At 39.4% G+C, this 23,634-nt stretch overlaps 3 protein-coding genes across 3 annotated transcripts in view; 1 reads left to right on the plus strand and 2 right to left on the minus strand.

The window, feature by feature from the left end:
• The window catches only part of LOC309492495 (uncharacterized protein), a 201,847-nt gene extending 181,578 nt beyond the window's left edge, over positions 1–20,269 (plus strand). Inside the window, exon 2 of the mRNA XM_082161510.1 lies at positions 20,187–20,269. The gene's annotated coding sequence lies outside the window, so the exon portion shown is untranslated. The remainder of the gene's footprint in view (positions 1–20,186) is intronic.
• On the minus strand, positions 859–21,390 carry LOC309492490 (uncharacterized protein). The gene is made up of 3 exons (XM_082161500.1): positions 21,377–21,390; positions 5,185–5,439; positions 859–3,278 (listed from the first exon to the last, which is right to left on the minus strand). The coding sequence occupies exons 2-3, from the start codon at positions 5,240–5,242 to the stop codon at positions 2,365–2,367; spliced, it is 972 nt and encodes a 323-aa protein (XP_082017626.1). The 5' UTR covers positions 5,243–5,439; positions 21,377–21,390; the 3' UTR covers positions 859–2,364.
• LOC309492481 (uncharacterized protein) lies at positions 21,018–23,425 on the minus strand. The gene has a single exon (XM_082161487.1). The coding sequence runs from the start codon at positions 22,357–22,359 to the stop codon at positions 21,373–21,375; it is 987 nt and encodes a 328-aa protein (XP_082017613.1). The 5' UTR covers positions 22,360–23,425; the 3' UTR covers positions 21,018–21,372.
• Positions 23,426–23,634: the final 209 nt, after the last annotated feature.

Below are 23,634 nucleotides of genomic sequence, written 5' to 3' on the forward strand. Positions count from 1 at the left end.
TGGGTTCTTTGGGAATCTGTGCAGGGTTGTCTTGCCCTGGCATACAAAAACACACTTCTTTGGTGACATTGACTTCCAAAACCCGAGCAGAGGAGCGCTTTGATGAGGTACTGCTTTCGCTATCTTCTCTCTCTGGTCTACGAGTGCGTGCGCGTCATTCCGGCAGAAGAGTCCTTAGGACCCATATAAGGAAATTCCGCCCCATCTGACGTCACACAGACCCATACTCGAAAAAAACGTTCCGAAACTTGTGACAAACCGGAAGGACAATTTTTGGCACAGAAATACTCCTTCAAACGTACAATTTAATTTTTTTAACTTTGTCCATGTTTAGCATGGGAATCCAACTCTTTAACAGTGTTAAAAACTCAGTATGCATGAAATAGCTTTTCTTTTGCAGTCGAGATTAGAGGCGACTCCAAAGTACAGGGCAACGCACCGCAGACGTCTGCAAAATGGACCGAATTCAGACAGAATGGCACTAGTTACCTGCAGATCTGAAACAGAAAACAGACACTTCACGGTGCTGTAGGATTTTGTGCTTCTCATGAGCTTCCCATTTGTTGTGTGGGCAAATCTCCTATGCTTTGTACATATATGATATTAGTTGTGTGTTTGTGTTTGTGCAAATAAAGCTCTTCCTTTGAATAATAAGCACGTCCCTGGCAAATTTTCCTTTCCTCAATAAATTCATTCATGTCCTTGATGATGGTAATAGTGTAGTCCATAGGATAACAATGACATGAATATACAACATAACATCATATATATATATACTGTATATATATATGAATGATTATTATAATTTTGGGGTGGGGTTTAAATTTATAATGACCCAGGGTCACCAATAGTAACAGATCTGCCAACCAATCACGAGTGATTTTTTTTTTTTTTTTTAAATGTAGTGGTTTCAACCAATACCGAGTGAGGAAATTCAAGCCATTCTCTGGCAAGGCGCGGGCGCTGCTATTCATATGCAAATTAGCACCTCCGCGAGCTCTCCACATACATCATGGTTCGTTTCCCGCAATATGTGGCACAGACGAACGCGACGTTCACAGGCTGTAAATTGCCGTTAACTGCCGAAAATTATGGAGATTTCCGGCCGTTTACGGGGACGAAAATCCCACTTTCCATGCAGTGTCAAACAAACAACATATAATAAGGTAGAATTTGCAGACTGTGAGCTGAAGAGTAATATTCAGAGAAGGGATGAACTAAAAACATGCTGAAATGCACAAAAACCAGCCATGTATTGGGCATTTCTTGGTTGGCCATCATGTGGTCCCATCATGCCATCTTCATCCTCCTCCTCCACCACCTCTTCATCTTCCTCCCTGTACTCTCATATGTCCTGACTACAGCTACACACATGCTCAAACTGCTGAAGTGTTGTGGCTGCAGTCTGGACAACAGAAGATGGAGGCTGAGGCCTGGGAGGGTTGTTTGGAGGACTAGGAGATGGCAGATGAAACTGATAGTTCCTCTGAGTATGAAGGACCTGACTCAGGCTCAGGTTGAGTTACCCCTACTCCTCCATGAATGCATATACCACCACAAATGCCATCTGAAGCACTTGTGCCAAGTACTGGCCTATTCTTCCTCTGCTGTGAGAAGGGGAGACTCATTGGGCCCAGTACCTGTTTTATTAAATGTTGTCCTCTGCAGTGCCCTTTTCCTTTTAGTAAGTCCTGCCACTTCTTCCTGACCTCCTTCCCTGATCTTTTAATGCCCCTAGATGAAGTCAGTATTGTAGCAATATCCTCCCAGATTCTTTGATTTTTTGTTTTTGTTTATTTGTATGACTGCCGGTTCGACTTTATGACGACTGGTTCAGCCATTTTGATGTAGGTTTGTGCTTTTATAGATTATTGGCCTCGTAGAAAATGCACATCAAATGAAAACAATGAGGCTAAACATTTCATAATACAAGCATGTGCTACAATTACCAGCCATTCTACAAGGTGACATTTCCGCACTTGACAAACGGACAGCGACTCTTAAAGGGTTATTCTCGCCAAAATCGAACCTAGGCTCTTTTTGTTAATCTACCCGAAGTCAAACATTAGTGCAAAAGCATAATTTGAATGGAAACTCTACTTTTAAGTTTGACCAAATTTGCATTTTCAGGCAAAATGCCTTTTGAATGGGACTGAATGGGGCACAACAATGAGAGCATCAAAATCGCTATTTTTAAAACACTAAGGAGACTCGAGACAACAAAACTACTTGAAGTATCACCAGGGGCTCTACATATGAACTAGAGCATTGACAACATTGTGTGCACAAAGTTTGCTAAAAAGAAAGGTTTTGTACGACTTACACAGAAAATAATTTGTTGCTCAGCACATGAAAATAAACTACTTAAGGTGATCTCAGACTGTGCTTAAGTGGTTTCTCCACTGCATGGATCTTCATGTGTAGATTCAGGTGAGTTTTAAAGGAGAAACTCTTTCCACACTGAGCACACGTGTGCGGCTTCTCTCTGCTGTGGATCCTCTCATGTGATCTCAGATTTGTTGACACACTGAATCTCTTGTCACAGTGTGAACACTTGTAAGGTTTTTCTCCAGTGTGGTTCCTCTCATGTGTTTTCAGACCTGTTAAGTCTTTGAATCTCTTGTCACAGTGTGAACACTTGTAAGGTTTTTCTCCAGTGTGGATCCTCTCATGCGATCTCAGATGTCCTGATTGTCTGAATCTCTTGTCACAGTGTGAACACTTGTAAGGTTTTTCTCCAGTGTGAATTCTCTGGTGCAGTTTTAAACAGTTCGCTGTAGTAAAAGTCTTCTCACACTCAAAGCACATGTACTCTCTCACTCCAGTGTGAGTTTTCTCATGTCTATGTAAAGTTAGCAGCTGTGAAAAACTCTTTCCACACACAGAACATGAATGCGGCTTCTCCTTCGTATGAACTGTCAGGTGTGTCTTCAGGTTTGATGCCCTAAGAAATGTTTTGTCACATTGATCACATGTGAACATCTTCTCTCCGGTGTGAATCATCATGTGAACGTTAAGGTGTGATAATTGACTGAAACTCTTTCCACACTGATCACATGTGAACGGCTTCTCTCCAGTGTGAATTCTCATGTGAATCTCAAGACTTTGTTTGGTTGTGAAACTCTTCCCACACTGAGTGCAGAAAGATTTCTTGGCTCTTTTCTTTAAAAATTTATTTTTTGTCTTTGAGCGACTCAAAGGTTTTCCTCCAGGATAGACATGATGTTCCTCCTCCATTTCACTCAGTTCTTCACTCTCCTCCTTCACTTCCATCGGGTCTGACATGAAAGAAACAAATATTACATTTAATTTTCAGTACATCAAAATAATTCAAAGAGAGAAATATAAAGTGAAAGGACATGAAAGTGAGCCCTGATGTAATAGTAGAAAGTAGACAACTATTATGAAATATTGTGATAATTTGATGCCTTTTTATAAATTGATTACAATTATTATCTTTAAAACATTATATTCACGAATACCTTGTTTCTTTAGCAAGAACTATTAAATATATTTGATCAATGACAAAATTATCTAACATGATATTAACATTAAAATATACAACACTGCCATATTTTGACACCAACTTCGAGATTGATATTTATTTGACTAAAACATTTTAATTATCAATGGCCGTTCACACTAGACTTCATGCGCATGTGAAAGTGGGACACCAGAAACACAAGCTCAAGTGAATTACCCTGTGAGAAATAACACAAGCGTTTAGCATTCAAGTGGAGAGGATTGTTTATTTTTACATTTTGAATTATTATTATTTGTTATTTGTTAAATTTATTGACGTCATTTCACGGCCGTTGCAGCGTCTGTTGAAACTTCACAAGCTCAAAGTGTAGAGTGGCCATAACTTTAACTGGCTTTAAATTAACTATTTTATTAGCATTGTCTGTGTCCTACATGTTTCACTCAACCCTGTTACTCCTGACATGATTTTCCTCCTTTTGAAAACTGTGACACACAGGAAGTGACATCCTCTGGGCTCTTTCTACTGCATGCTGGGAAGACAAGAAAATATTAGGCTTGTTTGAGATTAGCAAAATCTGCGCAGAACCGATCATCATGATGAAGCGTGTCTGAAACTCTCTTAGAGCGCAAGGCAGATTCTGCAGTCGAGCGCAGTTGCTCTCCACCGACTGCGCTGATCAAAAGCACGATGGGAAACGACTTGCTGACGACACAGCTTAATGCTCATTGGTTTAAACAACCGTGATGTATTGTTCTCTGTATAAATGTTTGAATTCAAAACTCTGATATCGTGTTTTTATGTGTATACATTATGTGTGAGTATTCCCAAACTCTCTGACAGTAATCTCTATGGGTTATTTGATTGTTGTCATATTTATATATAAAAAAAATATATAGCCTATAAAACATGTCTGTAATTAAAGTAAAAATTAATGATAAACACGTCTTTGAGATATGTAATAAAATAACAAGTACTTTCGGTGTCTTGTTTATTATATTTATTTTCATATAAAAGCAACAGAACTTAAATTAGCAACACTGTGCACGAGCATGAATCCTGTGAATCCCGCGATATCCATCTCTGATCTCACAGGTGTCAGATCCACTACGAGAAGAGAGAACTGTCCAGCTTGCCTGCGCTTTTCTCACTCCTCCTCTCACTGCAGCCGCTCCTACTCTCACATACATTTCAGGCGAGGCAAAGCGCAACTCAAACAAGCCTATTCTCAATCCATTGTCTCAGTTTTTACATAAACTTGAAGAAAAAGATTGACTGTATTCATCAACCCTGTCACCAAAGTTACTGTAAGAAGAATCTCTATTACTATGAATAACTTGTATGATATTTAACAAATACAACTTTATCAGTAACTTGGTGTTTACTGACTATTCCTAAAAATATGTATTTTGTAAACTATGTTGAAAATGACTAATCTTCTGGTAATGTTGTTGCAAATTGGGAACCAGATATAAAATAATTGTAAAATAAAACAGTTAAAATAGTATTTAGCTTGATCTGATGTTGACAATCAATATAAAAATGTCTCAAACCTCCCTTTACTGACCATTTGTTGAAGAAAAACCCAGAACATTCTGTGCCGTTTCATAGTTGAACTGTTTATCTAAATGTGATGAAGTGCTTGAATGTTTCTAACATGAATGTTCTTCAGGATCATGAATGAATGAAGAATAAACACCAACCTCTTTGTTCTTCAGGATCTTCAGTGTGTTTCATTCTGCAGGGTTCTGGATCACTCATGTTCTCACTGTCCTCTTTAATAAACTCAGTCTTTGCAGATTTCAGCTCTTCCTGATGCTCTGATGCTCGTCTTCACTTGTAGCTGATGGGAATTTACAGCATTTATTGGAGAATTACTGTGGGAGGAGCTTCACTGATGATGTGATAACAGTGGGAGGAGCTTCACTGATGATGTGAATGTAGTGGGAGGAGCTGATCTGCCAAAATCAAAAATATAAATCACTGAGTTTGTTTTTATAATAAATGACACTTCTAAGCATTTATATGTCTGTCTATCTATTCATCGTACAGTAACTGATGCCAATTCATTAATTATTTTTATTGCTAATCCTAACATTATTCTGCTTCTTTATTAAAATACAGGCATCTAGAAATATAGAAAATAATATAAATAATTTTAATTCTTTCAAATATAAATAATGGTAAGAAAAACTGTTAAAATCATAAAAACAGCAATAAAAGGTACACAAAGTAGCCAACAAATCCCCTCAGTCTGCTGACACCAATGAAATGAGCTTTAAGTGTCAATTTACAGGAGATCTGAAGACATCAGCATAATAAATGAGGTGAAAACAGGAACTATTGTCATGAAATAAAGAGTGTTTTCAGCAGATCTGTTAATATTGATGAGCCTCAGACTATCAACACTCATTCAACAAGCCATTCAGGATCATCAGCAGATCATCTCACTTTATTCTGAGTGTTTGCTGTTAGAAACACATTATTTGAGTCAGGATACATGACAAAAGTCTGTAAAACTGCTCTACTGAATGAAAATACTGTAATTTCTCACAGTATGACATGGATAAAACATCAATCACTATGACACTCATCTCCATCAACCACTACAGAGAAGTAATTACAGCAGCATAATATGTCAACATTAATCTAAATATACAGGGTGGGCCATTTATATGGATACACCACAACAACATGGGAATGGCTGGTGACACCAAAGTCCCGTTTGTGGCACACCAGTACATGTGAGGGGGCAAACTCCTCAAGATGGGTGGTGACCATGACATATACTAATGTGCCACAAACAGGACCTCAATATCACCAACCACTCCCATGCCACCACGGTGTATCCATATAAATGGCCCACCCTGTAGTTTGATTGTATGATAACATTAATCACTATAAGTAGTTAGATCGTTAAAGGGGGGGGATTCTATTTCATGCATACGGAGTTTTTTACACTGTTAAAGAATTTAATTCCAATGCTAAACATGGACAAAGTTTCAAAAATTAAATTGTACGTTTGAAGGAGTATTTCTGTGCCAAAAATTGTCCTTCCGGTTTGTCACAAGTTTCGGAAAGTTTTTTCCGAGTATGGGTCTGTCTCACGTAAGATAGGGCGGAATTTCCTTATATGGGTCCTAAGGGCACTTCTGCACAGGCGCGGGCACACTCGTAGACCAGACAGAGAGAGAAGAGAGCGAAGATAGCGAAAGCATCATCAAAGCGCTCCTCTGCTCGGGTTTTGAAAGTCAATGTCACCAAAGAAGTGTGTTTTTGGTTGCCAGGGCAGACAACCATGCACATATTCCCAAAGAACCCAGCGTTAACGGACCAGTGGATGGAGTTTGTTTTTTTCAGAGCATCAACGGAGCTGTGTAAGACTTTGTTCCCTGCATTTCGAGCTGATTGTTTTATAAACAAAGCCCAGATCGACGGATTTGCAGATCGTCTAAAAAGCATCGGTTCCCAACAGGGGGGTCGCGGCCCACAAGGGGGCCGTGTCATATTTTGAAAAGTTTTGAGCAATGAGCATTAAATAAAAGTCCTTAACTTTTTTCTGTTCAAAATTGACTAAATATATATAATGAGCGAGTTCATCATGAATCCATTTTCCAATCCGTGTTTTTGTCTTATCCTGAATCACTATGTCTATGGTACACCTATAATAAGTGTTTACATTGGGACTATTTTACACTGGTTCGGATCGCTGCCGCCGCGGAGTAGCCCAGTACCTGCGTGACTCGTCATAGACGTACACAGAGAGAGAAGTAGTTCCGGCTACAATGTTCTTCCAAAAGACGCATTATTCTGTTAATAAACGCAAGTTTATTATCGCTCGCTATAGCGCCAAAACTGTCAAAAATAAAGCCTCACATTGATAAAGCCTCACAAATAACATGCAAGTATTGAGGTCCCAGTCAGCAGTCATTTAGTAAAAGCCTATTTTCTGTAGCGTTTATACGCCCACGTATAAATATTATTAATTATTATTCATAACGGAATATGACCAATAATTAATATTTTAATTATTTTTAATTATCTTCAGAATTTACTGTAGCAGAATCAATAGTATGATCATTTTATCAGTTCATCCAATGAACAGAAAGCATAAACAAGTATTAACTCTAGGAAATATAATATCTTCCTGGTCAAGAAAGAATTAATCCCCAGCTAACAATAAATTACGAAGTAAATTAAGGGTAACAGCATAGGTAACTTAAATCGAAGTTCAAGACAATAAATCTGATAAGCACACACGAGTAATCTCTTTTAAATACAAACAATACTTTATTGATTATATAGACTACTAACACATAAAGCTAATATCTAACACAAACACACGCACACACACACATACACATTCATACGCGTTGCAGAAAGGGATAGAGTGAGGAAAGAGTGGGTTTAAGAGTGAAAGGATGAAATCTCACGATTCCATATACACTAGACATGACCTGAACAAACCATCAATCATTAATTTAACCCTTCTATCTAGTTAAGATTTTAGCCTGCATGGAGGTACTTGCGTATTTGCTTTTGGGGATTCCCTTTTTGTTGCGTGAAAGGGGTTTTCCCGGTCCGTTCGGTCTCCTCGTGCCTGATGTCTGGATCACGGGGTCAGTCACGTGGTGTGCTGGCGGAATTAAAGTCTTTGTTTGAAGCTGGCTTTGCAGAAGAAACGTGGCTCGAAATCTTGTCGCAAAACTTAACTTAGAACCGACACTCACAACGGAAAAGAAATGAAACTAAGAAAAGAAAGGAAATTGAGAGTAGATGATGATGGCTTGAATGAAGCTATTTAACCCATGTTCTTCAGATCTTGATTTGGGTTATTTCGTTTGCGCGTTTACATGGTTCCTATAGAGAGAGAGAGAGCTTCGAGAGCAGCGAGAGAGAGTGCGAGAGAGAGCAGCGAGAGAGAGAGCTTTGTTTTTGGGTCTAAGGTTTTAAACTAAAATTTTGTCCAACCTCCAGGATGAGTTCTGGCCAATTAGACACTGGCTGAATTTAGGAGGTGACGTTCTTTTCAGTTCTGATCGTAAATCATGCTTATCTGTGCTCTCCTTACTAACAGAGAGAACAGGGGCCACAGTTTAGACATGATTTCTAATTAAAAGAAGATCAAAACATATTACACCGATATCATTCAAGCCATCTTGCTAGTTGTGTTCGTAAGATAGCATTGATATGAAACAGTACACACTTTCATTCATTCACTCCTTCTAATAGTTAATATAATAACTATTACCTGAATTAAATGGGATCAAAACATATTATCTTATTAAAATATACATATAAGTGGTGGAAACAACCCAGGATTAGGTAGTTGCATGATTGTTTGATCATGAGTCCATTGAAAATTGTTCTTGAATGATTTTATGTATAGTTATTGATAAGAATCAGTTCTCTGGTGAAGAGACAGAACTCTGTTTGTTCAGAGGTCTTAATGAGGAGGTGTTCAGGAATGTAGTCGGGGGTTTCAGTAACATCTGCTGGTGTCGATTCTTCTTCTAAAGGGTCTTTTGCAGACTCTCTGGCACCGGGATGGGTGACTTATGGCTCTGGTCTGTGCGGACACTGTCTTTATCTTAACCAGTCCGTATTAGGCCACAAAGCTAGCCATTGACCAGTTATGTGATAGTGCCGGGGGCTCCTTCAATTAGTCAGACCGGTGATGATCATGAGACGTTCTGAACAAATCTTCCCCCCTCAGTCATCGAGAAGTAGAGAATTTGAATTAATATTCAAAAAGAAGATTAGTTGGTGGTTGCTTTCTACCCATTGTCGTTACATATCCCCCCTCCGTTCGACGATGTGTTGAGTAGAAGACATCGGTGAACGCTGGAGAAATGGGTAGAGGAAGCAAACACACACGGCAAACAACAAGACAACACCTCCATGACTGGTCACTTTACTGGTGCAGGACATTAGATTACCTAGGCATAAACAGGTTCACTCTCTCAATGTAGTTAATCACGTTGAATAAAGTTTAGTTCAATCTTAGGACCGTTATCCTAGTTCGTTTTGGGACGGTGATTAATCAATTTTGTGATTAAATTTGATTTGTTTGTTTTATTCTCTTCTAAATTGTTCTAGGTTTGGCCCAATTTACCTTTCAATTTGTGATACGAATGATGCAGGGAGTTCTCTGGCTCACATTCGTTTTAAGGTGACTTACAAATATTAGGCGTGGTGTGTCAATCCTATTATTGCGACCTTGACCCTTATAGGGTGGACAGGCATTTTACCTCATAAAAGAAGAAGGAAAGGAAGGAAGAGGTAAAACAAAACAAAGCAGTTGAGTGTTCCTGGTATGACTTATAACTACTGTTGCGCAGCTAAGGTGTCAGGTATCACGATGTAATGAGAGGTGTTCTCAGGTGTACTTGTTGGATGGGTAGTTACCATGTTTCCTATGGTAAGTGTAGCTACGTTGTTAAGCTAGTTTCTGAAGTTAGTTTTTACCTGTGGGAGAAAACATGTTTGTTGCGTGTTTTGCACGGTAGAGGTGGTTAACTTCTATATGTTAGTGAGTATGTTAGGGGTGTTGTGTAGTGTATGCATGTATGCATGCATGTATGTATGTATGTATGTATGGTCAGATCTGTTTCAGTCTGTTTTGCTCCCCCCTTTGCTTGATGGCTTAGCTTTGATGAGCTTGTTGCCTCTTTGCCTTGGAGAAAGGATCTTCTGTGATCTGCTGGGGGTCAAACCAGTAAGGCAGGAAGTTCTCTGGCAGACATGGGGAGGTAGTTTGGCATGGCTGCGTGAAGCTGTAGTGCGAAACTTGGTCTCCGTTGTTGCATTCCTCCGATGATGCCTTCTGGTGGTGACAACCTTTCTGATCTTCTGTGCTTACTGTTGTTGCTGTAGCACACACATGGTTCTTGAGTTGGAGCTCGTTTGGTGGTTTCTTTATGAGTGATGGGTAACCAGGATGGTGTTTTCTGGTACCTCTGGGTGTTTGTCAGTGGTTGACTGTGAGAGACCACTTTGTTCTGTGTTGTTGTAGAACAAGTGGTTGTCATCTTCATTATGAAGGTGTATCAGATGAGTCGTGGGTCTTCCGTTCCATCGCTAGTCATAGCAAATTTGACTCATCTTGTTGGTCATCCGTGTTCAGCCTGCTTTCTAGGAACACTTCCCGTTGCCTCATTAGTGGTTCCATGTCTTTTCCATGCGGTTGGTGTGGTAGCTGTCATCGGCATGGGAGTCACGTTCTCTGTGCTTCTTACGAAGAACTGTGGTGTTGTCATGCCACTGGTTGTCTTCCAGTGCAAGGCTTGTGTCTTGGCTGAAGGAGTTTGAAATTGTGGATGTTTTCAAACCTTTCTTTGAGGACATCTTCTGTTTGATGTGGGCCTTGTGTGTCAGGTCACGCAGCTGTTGAATTGTCATTGTGTCTGCGCAGGCCTCGAGACCAAGATAATAACTCAATCCGGGGTGCAGATTTCTCAGGAAGAGGTTTTTGAAATTCACATCCTCTTCATGTTCAGGTGAGTTATGTGCACCAAAGAAGGCTTGTCGAAAACGGTGGTAGTAGGCTTGAGGAGTCTCTTGCCGACCTTGCTTAGTTTCCAAAGCGATTAACACACCATGTTCCGACTCTGGGCCTGTGAATTCTTTAATCAGTGTCTCACATAGCAGCTGGTAGTTTGACTTGACATGAGCAGGTTGTCGGTCTAGGAAGCTTCGTACCTTTGGAGTGGATGTCGATCTGAGGATGTAAAACCTGTCTCTGTCAGTCACATGTGGTCTCACCTCTAGATGGAAGTTGATATCTCGGATGTGGGCCTGGATGTCTGGGCCCTCCGTGGAGTTCAGGTTGAACTGAGTGATACTCTTAACCAGCTGGTTGAGATCTTTACAGGTCATCCCCTGTGCAGCTTTGGAGTCTGCCTGAATGAGCTCTCTTTGTTTGTTGGCAGTGAACAGTTCTGTGGTGAAGGCTGGTGACCTTTCGGGTTGTGGCCATTCACTTCTTTCACTGTATGCCAGTTCTTGGATGGAGGACTCTGTTCTGCTCAGCAGTGGTGATGCTGAGGGAGGTCTCTCCCTTCTTGGCTCTGGTTTCTGTTTGAAAATGTGCTGGAGTTCATCTCTGACCGCGTAGAGCTCGTCGTTGACGTCATCTCGCTGTTGGGTCAGATGGTCGATTTCAGCACTGCACCTTTCCAGGTGGTCTTTCAGAGCAATGATCTTAGAGTTCTTGACTTTAATGTCAGCTTTAGCTTTCTCTAGCTGGTGTTCAGCAGACTGGAGTTGGTTTACCAGGTGCTTCTGGACAGTCTTTAATTCTTGTTTGTCACGTTCAGTGACTGCAAGGGCTTCTTGGAGCTTGTAAACTTGCTTCTTTGTTTCTTGCTTCACTTTGTCGGGCACTTCGAGTTCGACTTGAGCTTTCACTTTGAGCTGGTCAGTGCAGAGTTGAGTGTGCATCAGCTCTCTCAGGAACTCAGTGGTCTGAAGCTTGAAGTCGTCCTGGACTTTCACTTCCAGCTTGTCTATGCGGCTCTGGGCACGTGTCAGCTCCTCCTGAAGGTGGGTGATGTGCTTGTCGCTTAGTGTCAGCTGGGCTGTGAAGGCATTGCTTAGGGAACAGATAATCTTGGTTAGTTCCGTGTGGTTGTGGTTCTGATTCTGGCTTGAATCATGTGTCAGGAATCTTCTCAGCGTTATGATTATTATTAAAAATAATAACAGTTCAAATGTCTTTGGTGTGAGGCAGTCTGCAATGCCTCCGAGCCAGGCGTCCACGTCAGTGGGGTTTGTTGTCCACGACATGTTGGCACGCTGGGGTGAAGAGACTGACACAGATCTGTGTGGGGTGTAAGCCTATATGTGGTTGAACAGCTAAGTGTCGTTTCAGTGACTGTACAACAATAGTGAAGTGTTGTAATGTCTAAGTGTTGGTCTCAGTGTAGACAGGTAGGTTAGTGATGTGGAAACTTTGTCACTCAACTAAGTGAGGGAAAGAGAGAAAAAGGTTAAAACAAATCTCAATTGAAAGGATTTTTTTTTTTTTTAAAAGCTGGTTTAAACTCGTGATGTGTCACTCAACTGAGTAAGGGGAAAAAAAGAGAGAGAGGTTAAAACCAATTTCAATAAAACAAGAAAGAAAATTCTTAAGTAGGAGAAATATTATTTTTCTCGTAAATGCTTCCTATCGGTGAGAATCTGTTTCCAGAAAGGTAAACAATATTATTGCTTATGTTTACAAGGAAAAATAATACAATAATAATGCTGATACCTTTTTCCGAGTTTTACAGGATTGACACCACACACCGTCAGTTGGACCGCTTACAGCTGGGATGCTATGAAGGCGACGGTTGCTCAACACTGGTCTCTGTTAATTGATCTTGGATAAGATGTTAAATTGTAAATTGCGTTTACAAAGACAGAGAGAGTATGGAGAACAAGAGAGGGTTTGATTGCAAATCAAATACCTAATAATTGTTTTCTTTGGAAAAATTATCTTTCTCTTTCTTTAGACTCGATTGATGGTTCTTCCAGGTTTGTTTCCTACAAATGTGAAGGATGGGAAATCAGGACAGAACAGGAAGGATGTAAGAAGGGAAGGAGGGAAGGAGATTGGATCCACAAATGGCTCTGGAGCCTTTGTCGAACTACAAGAATAGAATTGATAGTTGCCAACCAACTAAACATTCAAAAATAAAGCTTTGTAAAGAGAGGGTTATCTCTGATTTATTTGAAACTTGTAGTGAGATACCAATGTCTCCTATTGAGGCTCAGGTGTGTCGCTCCACAGCGACAAAAAGAGGTAAATGGGTAAAATAGAATGGTTAAGTTTATAACCACAACTTGAGAAGGAGGTTACAACGCAATAACAATAAATGAGCAAGTAGGAGTCTAACAATATTTGAAATAGGGAAATGTGGGTTGAATAAGTTTACTTAACTTTCAAAGTTCAAAACGTATTCACCTTAAGTGATTAAATCTAAAAGAGTAATTTAGAAATTATGAAAATTATGAAATTAGATTTATTAAAAATAAATCTAGAAATCATTAGAAATTACCTGTTTAGAAAAATAGATTTTCAATTTTAATTTCCTTTTTTAAATCAAATTAGAATTTGACAATTAATAATCATAAACCAGTATTTTCTTTTTCAAGTAAAATGCAGGTAAACGAAATTAATAATTGCAAACGAAATTTCCTTTTCACGGAAAATATGGGTAATTAAAATATTAGACAGGTAAAATAAGAAAGAAGAAAAGACCAACAGGTGTAAAAATCAAGGTGTTTAAATGGTTAAATCACTTTAACGTTGTTCAAACAGACACTGTATTTAACCACTGATGTTAATACAAATGACAAACGTAAATAATGCTTAAGGCTTTAGCATATAGGCCTCACTGTGAACAACTGCCTAGGTTAGGTTAGCTTAGCCAAGGGTTAGCAGCTAGCTTAGCCACCAAAGGGTTTGTTTACACTGTGGTCAGGGCTTTGCTGTGGCTCTGATCATGCGAGGGTCAGAGTTCCCCCGGAAGCGTTGGTTAAGACTTCCGTGTCACGATTGTAACTATGGCGACAAAACAACGCTAGTGGGCAAACATGTGAATTGCAGTTTGTAAACAGTAATGCATGTTACATGAAATGTCGGCACATTTCAACAATGTTCAAAGAATATGCACGTCGATCATATTACGTGAAATGTCGGCGCATTTCAAAAATACAAATAAAGGACACCACTCGTAGTTTTTACGACGTGGGGCTTCACTCAGTTGTTTAAGAGTGAGATTAACTTTAAAGGGCAGCTTTGCGCTGTAATAGATGGAACAATAGCGATCTCGGCGGATCGTCTCTGTGCAATGTTATCTGAGCACACAAAAACAACAGGGTTCCTAACTGTTGGTTAAGTTTCAACGTCAAGCTTTACTTGAACACAACTTTAAATAATTCCTATTCAACTACACTCGGACATACGCAGTGTTTACGCGAGAATTAATTGAACTGACACAGATAAGCTTATAGTTTATCACGGGGATTGCCGTGGGACACGCACGGACAACCTGAGAAATAAAGACTAATCTGTGAGGAGAATATTCGTCCTTGCAGTGGAACACGCACTGAGTGACAATCAGATAAATAAGGAACGTTAGACGAGGGACACGCTCATCCGTCCTTTACATGGTTATTTTAATTACTGCAGTATAATTTCGTTAAGCTCTCTGGCTGATACAAACACACATAAGTTACAGCTTTGAAAGACGCTGGAACACGCAGACGTCAGTAAGCTATAATTAAAGTATTTCAGAGATTGAGGGACACGCTCAATCCTTACCTTATCATTGTGTGAGATCTTATATCTTGGGTTATTTTACTGCAGTTTAAAATAAAATAAAAATAGGCAGGCAGCCTAGACTAGAGTAACAGCTCTCTCTGTGTATTCACATTCATTCAAACAGGGCGCGCGGCGCTCGCTGCATACGTCATACACACAGACTCGGAGGTTCGGATCTCTCCCTTCGCATACTATGAAAATATAATTACTTCGTATATGCTTACAATTTAGGTTAAACTTCCCGCATTCTTCTCCACCATTTAATGTAGCGTTTATACGCCCACGTATAAATATTATTAATTATTATTCATAACGGAATATGACCAATAATTAATATTTTAATTATTTTTAATTATCTTCAGAATTTACTGTAGCAGAATCAATAGTATGATCATTTTATCAGTTCATCCAATGAACAGAAAGCATAAACAAGTATTAACTCTAGGAAATATAATATCTTCCTGGTCAAGAAAGAATTAATCCCCAGCTAACAATAAATTACGAAGTAAATTAAGGGTAACAGCATAGGTAACTTAAATCGAAGTTCAAGACAATAAATCTGATAAGCACACACGAGTAATCTCTTTTAAATACAAACAATACTTTATTGATTATATAGACTACTAACACATAAAGCTAATATCTAACACAAACACACGCACACACACACATACACATTCATACGCGTTGCAGAAAGGGATAGAGTGAGGAAAGAGTGGGTTTAAGAGTGAAAGGATGAAATCTCACGATTCCATATACACTAGACATGACCTGAACAAACCATCAATCATTAATTTAACCCTTCTATCGTTTTAGGCAGGTTATTAGAGTTATATAAATACACCAGTTAAGATTTTAGCCTGCATGGAGGTACTTGCGTATTTGCTTTTGGGGATTCCCTTTTTGTTGCGTGAAAGGGGTTTTCCCGGTCCGTTCGGTCTCCTCGTGCCTGATGTCTGGATCACGGGGTCAGTCACGTGGTGTGCTGGCGGAATGAAAGTCTTTGTTTGAAGCTGGCTTTGCAGAAGAAACGTGGCTCGAAATCTTGTCGCAAAACTTAACTTAGAACCGACACTCACAACGGAAAAGAAATGAAACTAAGAAAAGAAAGGAAATTGAGAGTAGATGATGATGGCTTGAATGAAGCTATTTAACCCATGTTCTTCAGATCTTGATTTGGGTTATTTCGTTTGCGCGTTTACATGGTTCCTATAGAGAGAGAGAGAGCTTCGAGAGCAGCGAGAGAGAGAGCGAGAGAGAGCAGCGAGAGAGAGAGCTTTGTTTTTGGGTCTAAGGTTTTAAACTAAAATTTTGTCCAACCTCCAGGATGAGTTCTGGCCAATTAGACACTGGCTGAATTTAGGAGGTGACGTTCTTTTCAGTTCTGATCGTAAATCATGCTTATCTGTGCTCTCCTTACTAACAGAGAGAACAGGGGCCACAGTTTAGACATGATTTCTAATTAAAAGAAGATCAAAACATATTACACCGATATCATTCAAGCCATCTTGCTAGTTGTGTTCGTAAGATAGCATTGATATGAAACAGTACACACTTTCATTCATTCACTCCTTCTAATAGTTAATATAATAACTATTACCTGAATTAAATGGGATCAAAACATATTATCTTATTAAAATATACATATAAGTGGTGGAAACAACCCAGGATTAGGTAGTTGCATGATTGTTTGATCATGAGTCCATTGAAAATTGTTCTTGAATGATTTTATGTATAGTTATTGATAAGAATCAGTTCTCTGGTGAAGAGACAGAACTCTGTTTGTTCAGAGGTCTTAATGAGGAGGTGTTCAGGAATGTAGTCGGGGGTTTCAGTAACATCTGCTGGTGTCGATTCTTCTTCTAAAGGGTCTTTTGCAGACTCTCTGGCACCGGGATGGGTGACTTATGGCTCTGGTCTGTGCGGACACTGTCTTTATCTTAACCAGTCCGTATTAGGCCACAAAGCTAGCCATTGACCAGTTATGTGATAGTGCCGGGGGCTCCTTCAATTAGTCAGACCGGTGATGATCATGAGACGTTCTGAACAAATCTTCCCCCCTCAGTCATCGAGAAGTAGAGAATTTGAATTAATATTCAAAAAGAAGATTAGTTGGTGGTTGCTTTCTACCCATTGTCGTTACATTTCTTTTTTCTACACACCAGAATATTTTGATATTTGAATATTTTTGTTATTGCATTTCAAATAGTGCCAATTTATAGGCTACTCCTAGGCTTACGTTTTTAAATTACAAAGGGCCTACTGATGTTGTTGTTGTATTTTCAATATTATAGGCTATTATTTGTGCATAAACATATCTGGTTATAGTAAACACACCGTTTGTTTGAAAACAACATATTTTGTCATCCTTGCTGCAAGCTTACAAGAGCGATAATATCATTAAATTTGAAGGGGGGACCTAAAATATTTTCTTGGGAAAAAGGGGGTCTCAGACAAAAAAAGGTTGGGAACCACTGGTCTAAAGGATCGAGCAGTCGCAATGATAAAGGTTCGCGGTCGTGATTGGAACCTGTGAGTAAAACTGGTATCTGCTTCAAATGTTTCTGTGTTGTTAGTGTGGCACGTTAGCTCACAGCGTTAGCTTCGCCCACACGGCCATAGACAGTATAGCACACAGCCCGCCTCCAGCCGATCGATTTTTTCCGGAAATATTCGGTACAGCCTATCTGTCTTTTATAAATATAATCAAACTAAATACTTTTTGGAGATATTAAGGATGCAATACTACTCTATAGGTACTCAAGATTAACAGGAGATTGAGTGAAAATGGGCTTTTCACCCCCCCTTTAAAAGAATAACATTTTATGTGCGAAGAAACTGACATTTTTTTAAAGTTAAAGAGCACCACTAAAAAGCACTATTGTTCCAAGAGTAAAACGCTATTCATATTTATTAGTATTGCTTTAATGTCTCACGTGGATCATCATAGGCTCAATGTAAAGCATTAGCAGTCTCTGTTCCAGTATGACACTTGAGATCGATTCACATTAATTCCCTTCACAGATCTTAATCTTTGACTTTGACTTGACGAAACAATCAGACAAACGAACACAAAATCGCTCAGGTCTGAATGAACTCAACATATTCTCCTCATGCTTGTGGTGGTTACAAAAGATAAATAATAGTAAATAAATATGTGATAATATGTGATGGGACGCGCGTTTGTTTTCGTGGTGCAAAAGTTCCAGTGCATCTTTCCCCGTGATGCTGCCAGGACTCTGACTGCGGTTGGTTGGCCATCAACCACGGACACATCTAAACTATGTGTGTGTAGTAGGGGTGGCACGGTTCACAAAACCCACGGTTCGGTTCGTATCACGGTTTTAGGGTCACGGTTTTCGGTTCTGTACGGTTCTTGTTGTTGTTTTTTCTTTTAATCTTTAACACTCCAAAAATTTACTTCAGCATATGATATATAGCTGAATTATCTAATTATTAATTAATTTATTTCATAAATGGGGTGTGTTTGCAAAACGCAGCTTCTCATTTCCCGTGGGCTGTGTCGGACAGTTATTTGTCACCACTTTTTGCCAGGGTTGATATTATGTCCCAGCACGGATGTACCAATACAAATAAATAAAACATTTCCAGTTAACTAGCAAAGTATTCGTTTCGTTCGTTTGTTAAATAAGAAGCAATCTAGCGCTGAAATGTGTTTTTTTTAATCAAGTGATCAAAGTGCTCGTTGCCGTTGCGATCAGTGGCGCTGATACAGTGTTCTCGTGGCTCGCGCACACACCGCAGCGGCCGCACATTCTTCACTCAGACGCGCGCTTCAGTCCGTTGAGGAGACTCTAGGCTACTCTATTCGTTCCGATGAAATCACAAAACAAAATTCATACAAATCTGTCCCTGCTTGATATACAACCGCTGATAAACATAATCGGTTTTGATGAAAAAGAAAAATATATACGAGTGCAGATTAGAACTCAGAACCTTTGACACGCTTGGCAAGTTCTGCCACTGGACCATTAAAGTACATACCGGTACGTGGAACAGTCGATCTATGTAGCCTATTTATTCACGTGAAAAAAACAACATATAGCCTAGTGGAGTTGATCTCATTAAATGTCTAAGTAAACCCAGTGTACTATTTAAATCGATTGCTGGACATTGTAATGTTATTCTACATTTGTCTGATTTATGATTTAGCATTGTATTAGCAGTAGCACGGGCACAAGGCTACATTGCGCATGCGTCGAACCGTGCGAACCGCGCGACGCACACACGCACCGAACCGAGACAAGCGAACCGAACGGTTCGGATGTTTTTTCATGTACCGTGCCACCCCTAGTGTGTAGCAACCACTCAACTGGAGAATGGTGGACTTCGGCCTTGTACAGCAATGCAGGTTTTGTCTTGAGAGTGATGCGGTTCCGAGGACTTTTCTATCGTTTCAGAGGTGTGTGTGTGTGTGTGTGTGTGTGTGTCTAAAATGCAACCCTGACTGTTTTACATGCCTTTTGTTAAATAATCACTCGATATTAAAATTTTGATATTTCGATAATACCTCAATTGTATGGAACGAATTTGTGCAAATTTCTATGTCACTGTCCATCTTTATTATGTGGGTTTAGGGGGCGCGTAGATCTAGGCTATGTACAGAACTTTTTTTTTAAGCGGAAAATTTCTTATTTTCAAATATGCATTTATAGTGTGTATATAAACAAATATATATTTTATAATGACATAAATATACATATACATGTTATGTGTTTTTAAATACAATTATAATTAATGTAGGCTAATATATGTAGCAGTGCATTCAGTTACTTTTGAAAGGACAAAAATAAGGCGTCAGTGTATTTCATTAGACTTTAACTTTGCCAGCTATAGAAAAAATCTAGCATTTCCTCACGTTTTACCACTTTAGTGACAGTCGATATGCATGCATGGGCCACTGGCTATGACAGTTATTATCCTTTGTTGTGTAATAAGAGGGAACGGCTTCTAAACAGGGATTAAATATAACATTGGTGTGATAGTGATGGGTGGAAGTGGTAATAAGAAAATATCCAGTTCATTCCTTATTAAATGTGCAATAACGGAAAAAAAATCCTTATTTTAGATTGCATATTTGAGTAACAAAAATGTATGGGTGGAGTTTTTTAGGCATTGTGTTTCTGTTACCTGTCTATATTGTGTTTTGGATTGATGGGAAAGGGAGATGGAAGTTATATAAGTAAGATTAAAAACAAAGAAAAAAATCACACAAGGCTAAATGGGGAATCATACTGAATACCGTAACTGTATTACTACTACTGTATATCATTTGTCCCATTTTTGTGTCCTTTATCACTTTCAACACAAGAAGCACAAAGGGGATCTAGTGGATCCTGAAGACTCCCTGCACTGACGCTTTACCCTCACCTTCAGTCTCAGCTCCTTGGATTTTGCAAGACTTTCCTTGCTCCTTATTTTTAATAAACATTAAACTTCCCAGTGTTGGTCTTTGTCAAAAAGTGCAGATACACCCACGTATGATTAGCGCACAATTTAGCATAAAATCTTTAGTTGTATTTAGATCGCTCCTGCTGACTTGAGCATATTTCCTCCTCTTTGTCGGACACTACGAGAACAACATAGAGGAAAGGACAGACAACATGCTTGACATGCAGTTTATTAGACATTTATAAATCCATTGTGCTAAATCAGTGCAGAAGTATATACAGTATATATGTGTGAGTGTGTATCATGACAAATAAATCATGCAAAAACAATGCATTTACACAAGTTTCAGTTGTTAACATTTCTAAGTGTTTAAGTTCACCAGACATGGAAAGTGTACCAACCTACCCATACTTTAAATCAGCAGTTTTTACCAGTATTTGAGAGAGATCTACAAACCTTTTCACTCTGCCACAAGGGCCATTTAGGCTCCTCTGGACGATGCATTATCATGTATACTGTAATTACCATAATAAATGACATGCAAATTGCTGGTAAAAAGTTTTTCAATGATCTCAAACGAGTAGTGTGGTTTCATTCTGCTTTCGTTTGCCGTGTGATGTTTCTCGTATGCGGCAGAAATGGCAGCTCTCTCTTAAAAAAAGTTGCTAAATGTGACCATTTACTTGCAGTCTAGAGCCCTGTATAGTGCTGTATTTCTGCTTTACATGAGCGCCACCTACTGTCAGAGAGTGAATATGTGTTTTGTTTTTTTTGCATTGATCTGAAATGACAAATTAGACATACCTGTTGGTTCAACACGAGTTAATGGATATCAATCAATCAACAAAGTGTCCTGTGCTCACCACACACCGGCTATAGTTGGAGAGGAGAGATTTGGCTATAGAGTGTGTTATATATCAGCTTTCTTGTGTAATCAGATATCTCTCATACACTCTGCTGAATTAAATCAGTCACATGCTTGATAACTTTACGAATGGGCTTTTCTTATTCTTTAGCTGAACTTCCTTCTACATCCGGTCCCCTCATACATAGGCCTACTAGTACACTCACATCTTAAAGATACAGACCATCATTCTAATACATGAAAGGGTGATGTGTGTCTAACTTACACAGAAGAGACTTTGTTTCACAGCACATGAAAATAAACTACTTACCGTGATCTCAGTCTGAGGTGATGTGGTTTCTCCACTGCATGGATCTTCATATGTAGATTCAGGTCACTTTTAAAGGAGAAACTCTTTCCACACTGATCGCACATGTGCGACTTCTCTCTGCTGTGGATCCTCTCATGTGTTTTCAGATGTCCTGACTGATTGAATCTCTTGTCACAGTGTGAACACTTGTAAGGTTTTTCTCCAGTGTGAATTCTCTGGTGCAGTTTTAAATAGTTTGCTGTAATAAAAGTCTTCTCACACTCAAAGCACATGTACTCTCTCACACCAGTGTGAATTTTCAGATGTTCATGTAAAGTGTTCAGATGTGAAAAACTCTTTCCACACACAGAACATGAATGCGGCTTCTCCTTCGTATGAACTGTCAGGTGTCTCTTCAGGTGTGATGTACTAAGAAATGTTTTGCCGCATTGATCACATGCGAATGGCTTCTCTCCGGTGTGGATCCTCATGTGTTGATTACGATGTGTTATGCGTGTAAAACTCTTCCCACACTGATCACATGTGAACAGCTTCTCTCCGGTGTGGACCCTCATGTGAACATTAAGGGATGATGATTGACTGAAACTCTTCCCACACTGTTCACATGAGAACGGCTTCTCTCCATTGTGGATCATCATGTGTTGATTACGATGTGTTATGCGTGTAAATCTCTTCCCACATTGATCACATGTGAACGGCTTCTCTCCTGTGTGGATCCTCATGTGAATCTCAAGACTTTGTTTGGTTGTGAAGCTCTTCCCACACTGAGTGCAGGTGAAAGATTTCTTGGCTCTTCTTTTCTTTAAAAATGTCTTTTTAGTCTTTGAGCGACTCAAAGGTTTTCCTCCAGGATTGACATGATGTTCCTCCTCCACTTCACTCAGTTCTTCACTCTCCTCCTTCACTTCACTCAGTTCTTCACTCTCCTCCTTCACTTCACTCAGTTCTTCACTCTCCTCCTTCACTTCACTCAGTTCTAACATGAAAGAAAACTCTTATTGTAAAATTTTCTAAAGCCGCGTTTCCACCGAAATTACCCGGAACAATTTGTCCCAGGAACTTTTTTTGCCCCAGACCGGTTGCTTTCTGCGTTTACACCGCGGTCTAAAGTACCGGGAAGGTAAACTGTGCGCAACTGCTCCTCCCAGTCTGCGATGGACAGTAATCAGTTTTGAGCGCCACATTTATAATAAGTATGGAGGAGATTCAAACTGTGCTGCAGTTATGTATTGGTTTACTAACGAGGTAATTAACAAAACAAAATAGACGAGCACTGATACTAAAGCGTGTTCAGAAAGCTCGTATGCCTATAAAATTAGACAACGTATGTTATCAGTTATTGTGAGATGCCTGGGACGAACGCGCAAAAATTTCCTCTTTCGCAAATATGCAAAAAAAAAAAGCCTGAACCCCGTCTATCAATCATAAATAGTGACAGTCTTGTAAATAGTTGTTTGTTACTAACCTCAAAGCGCTATTTCAATCCTGTTATAGTAAATTTATAACATTGGTTTTTATAACATTGGTTTGGAGTGCCTTGCAATAGATGACAATGTGTAAACATAATAATGTTTATAAACTTAATAATAAAAGCTGTGGCAGAAAAGAGACGAGCACTGATAAAGCGTGTTCAGTAAGCTCGTAATGCTAACGTTAGATATAACATTTGTATGTTATCAGCTATTGCGCACATTGACCGTGAGATGGCTGGGACGAACGCGCAGAAAGTTTACTCTTCCACAAATATCCTTAATAAAGCCTGAAACTCGTCGCCAGTCCACCAGTTTTTTTTTTATTAAATTCCATATTTGCAGACAGACAACTCTTACTGCATGAAGCCACGACACGAACCGCAATAGATTTTTTAAAAAGGGAGGTTAAAAATAAATAAAATGCTGCGTGGAATCATCCAACCAAAATGCGGCGTGAACACAACCAATCAGCTTGTGCAGCGCACAAGTCCCACCCCTGAAAGTTCCTGAACTTTGAAAAAGTACTACCTCATGAGCAGGGACTATCAGAGGGGGAAATATTTACCCGGAACTTCATTTAGACCAGGGGTCACCAAACTAAGGCCCGCGGGCCGACTCAGGCCCGCCACCCCCCTTTGACTGGCCCCCCAGCCCCTCTGCCCCCCACTACTTGAACCGGATATATTAATCTGAAATGTAGCAGATTAATTTTCAGTTCATTCAGGTACAATTACCAAACATATCAAGGTATTTTTATTAATTGAATTAATGAACTACTTATATAAA

Source organism: Leuciscus leuciscus, assembly GCF_965113295.1.
Source record: "Leuciscus leuciscus genome assembly, chromosome: 1".
Lineage (NCBI taxonomy): Eukaryota > Metazoa > Chordata > Actinopteri > Cypriniformes > Leuciscidae > Leuciscus > Leuciscus leuciscus.

Coding starts and splice junctions, on each gene's coding strand:
- LOC309492490 (XM_082161500.1), bottom strand. CDS start 5,242: ATGAGTGATCCAGAACCCTGCAGAATGAAACACACTGAAGATCCTGAA. Junction 3,279..5,184: donor AGATCCTGAAGAACAAAGAG/GTTGGTGTTTAT, acceptor CTTTCATGTCAG/ACCCGATGGAAGTGAAGGAG.
- LOC309492481 (XM_082161487.1), bottom strand. CDS start 22,359: ATGTTAGAACTGAGTGAAGTGAAGGAGGAGAGTGAAGAACTGAGTGAA.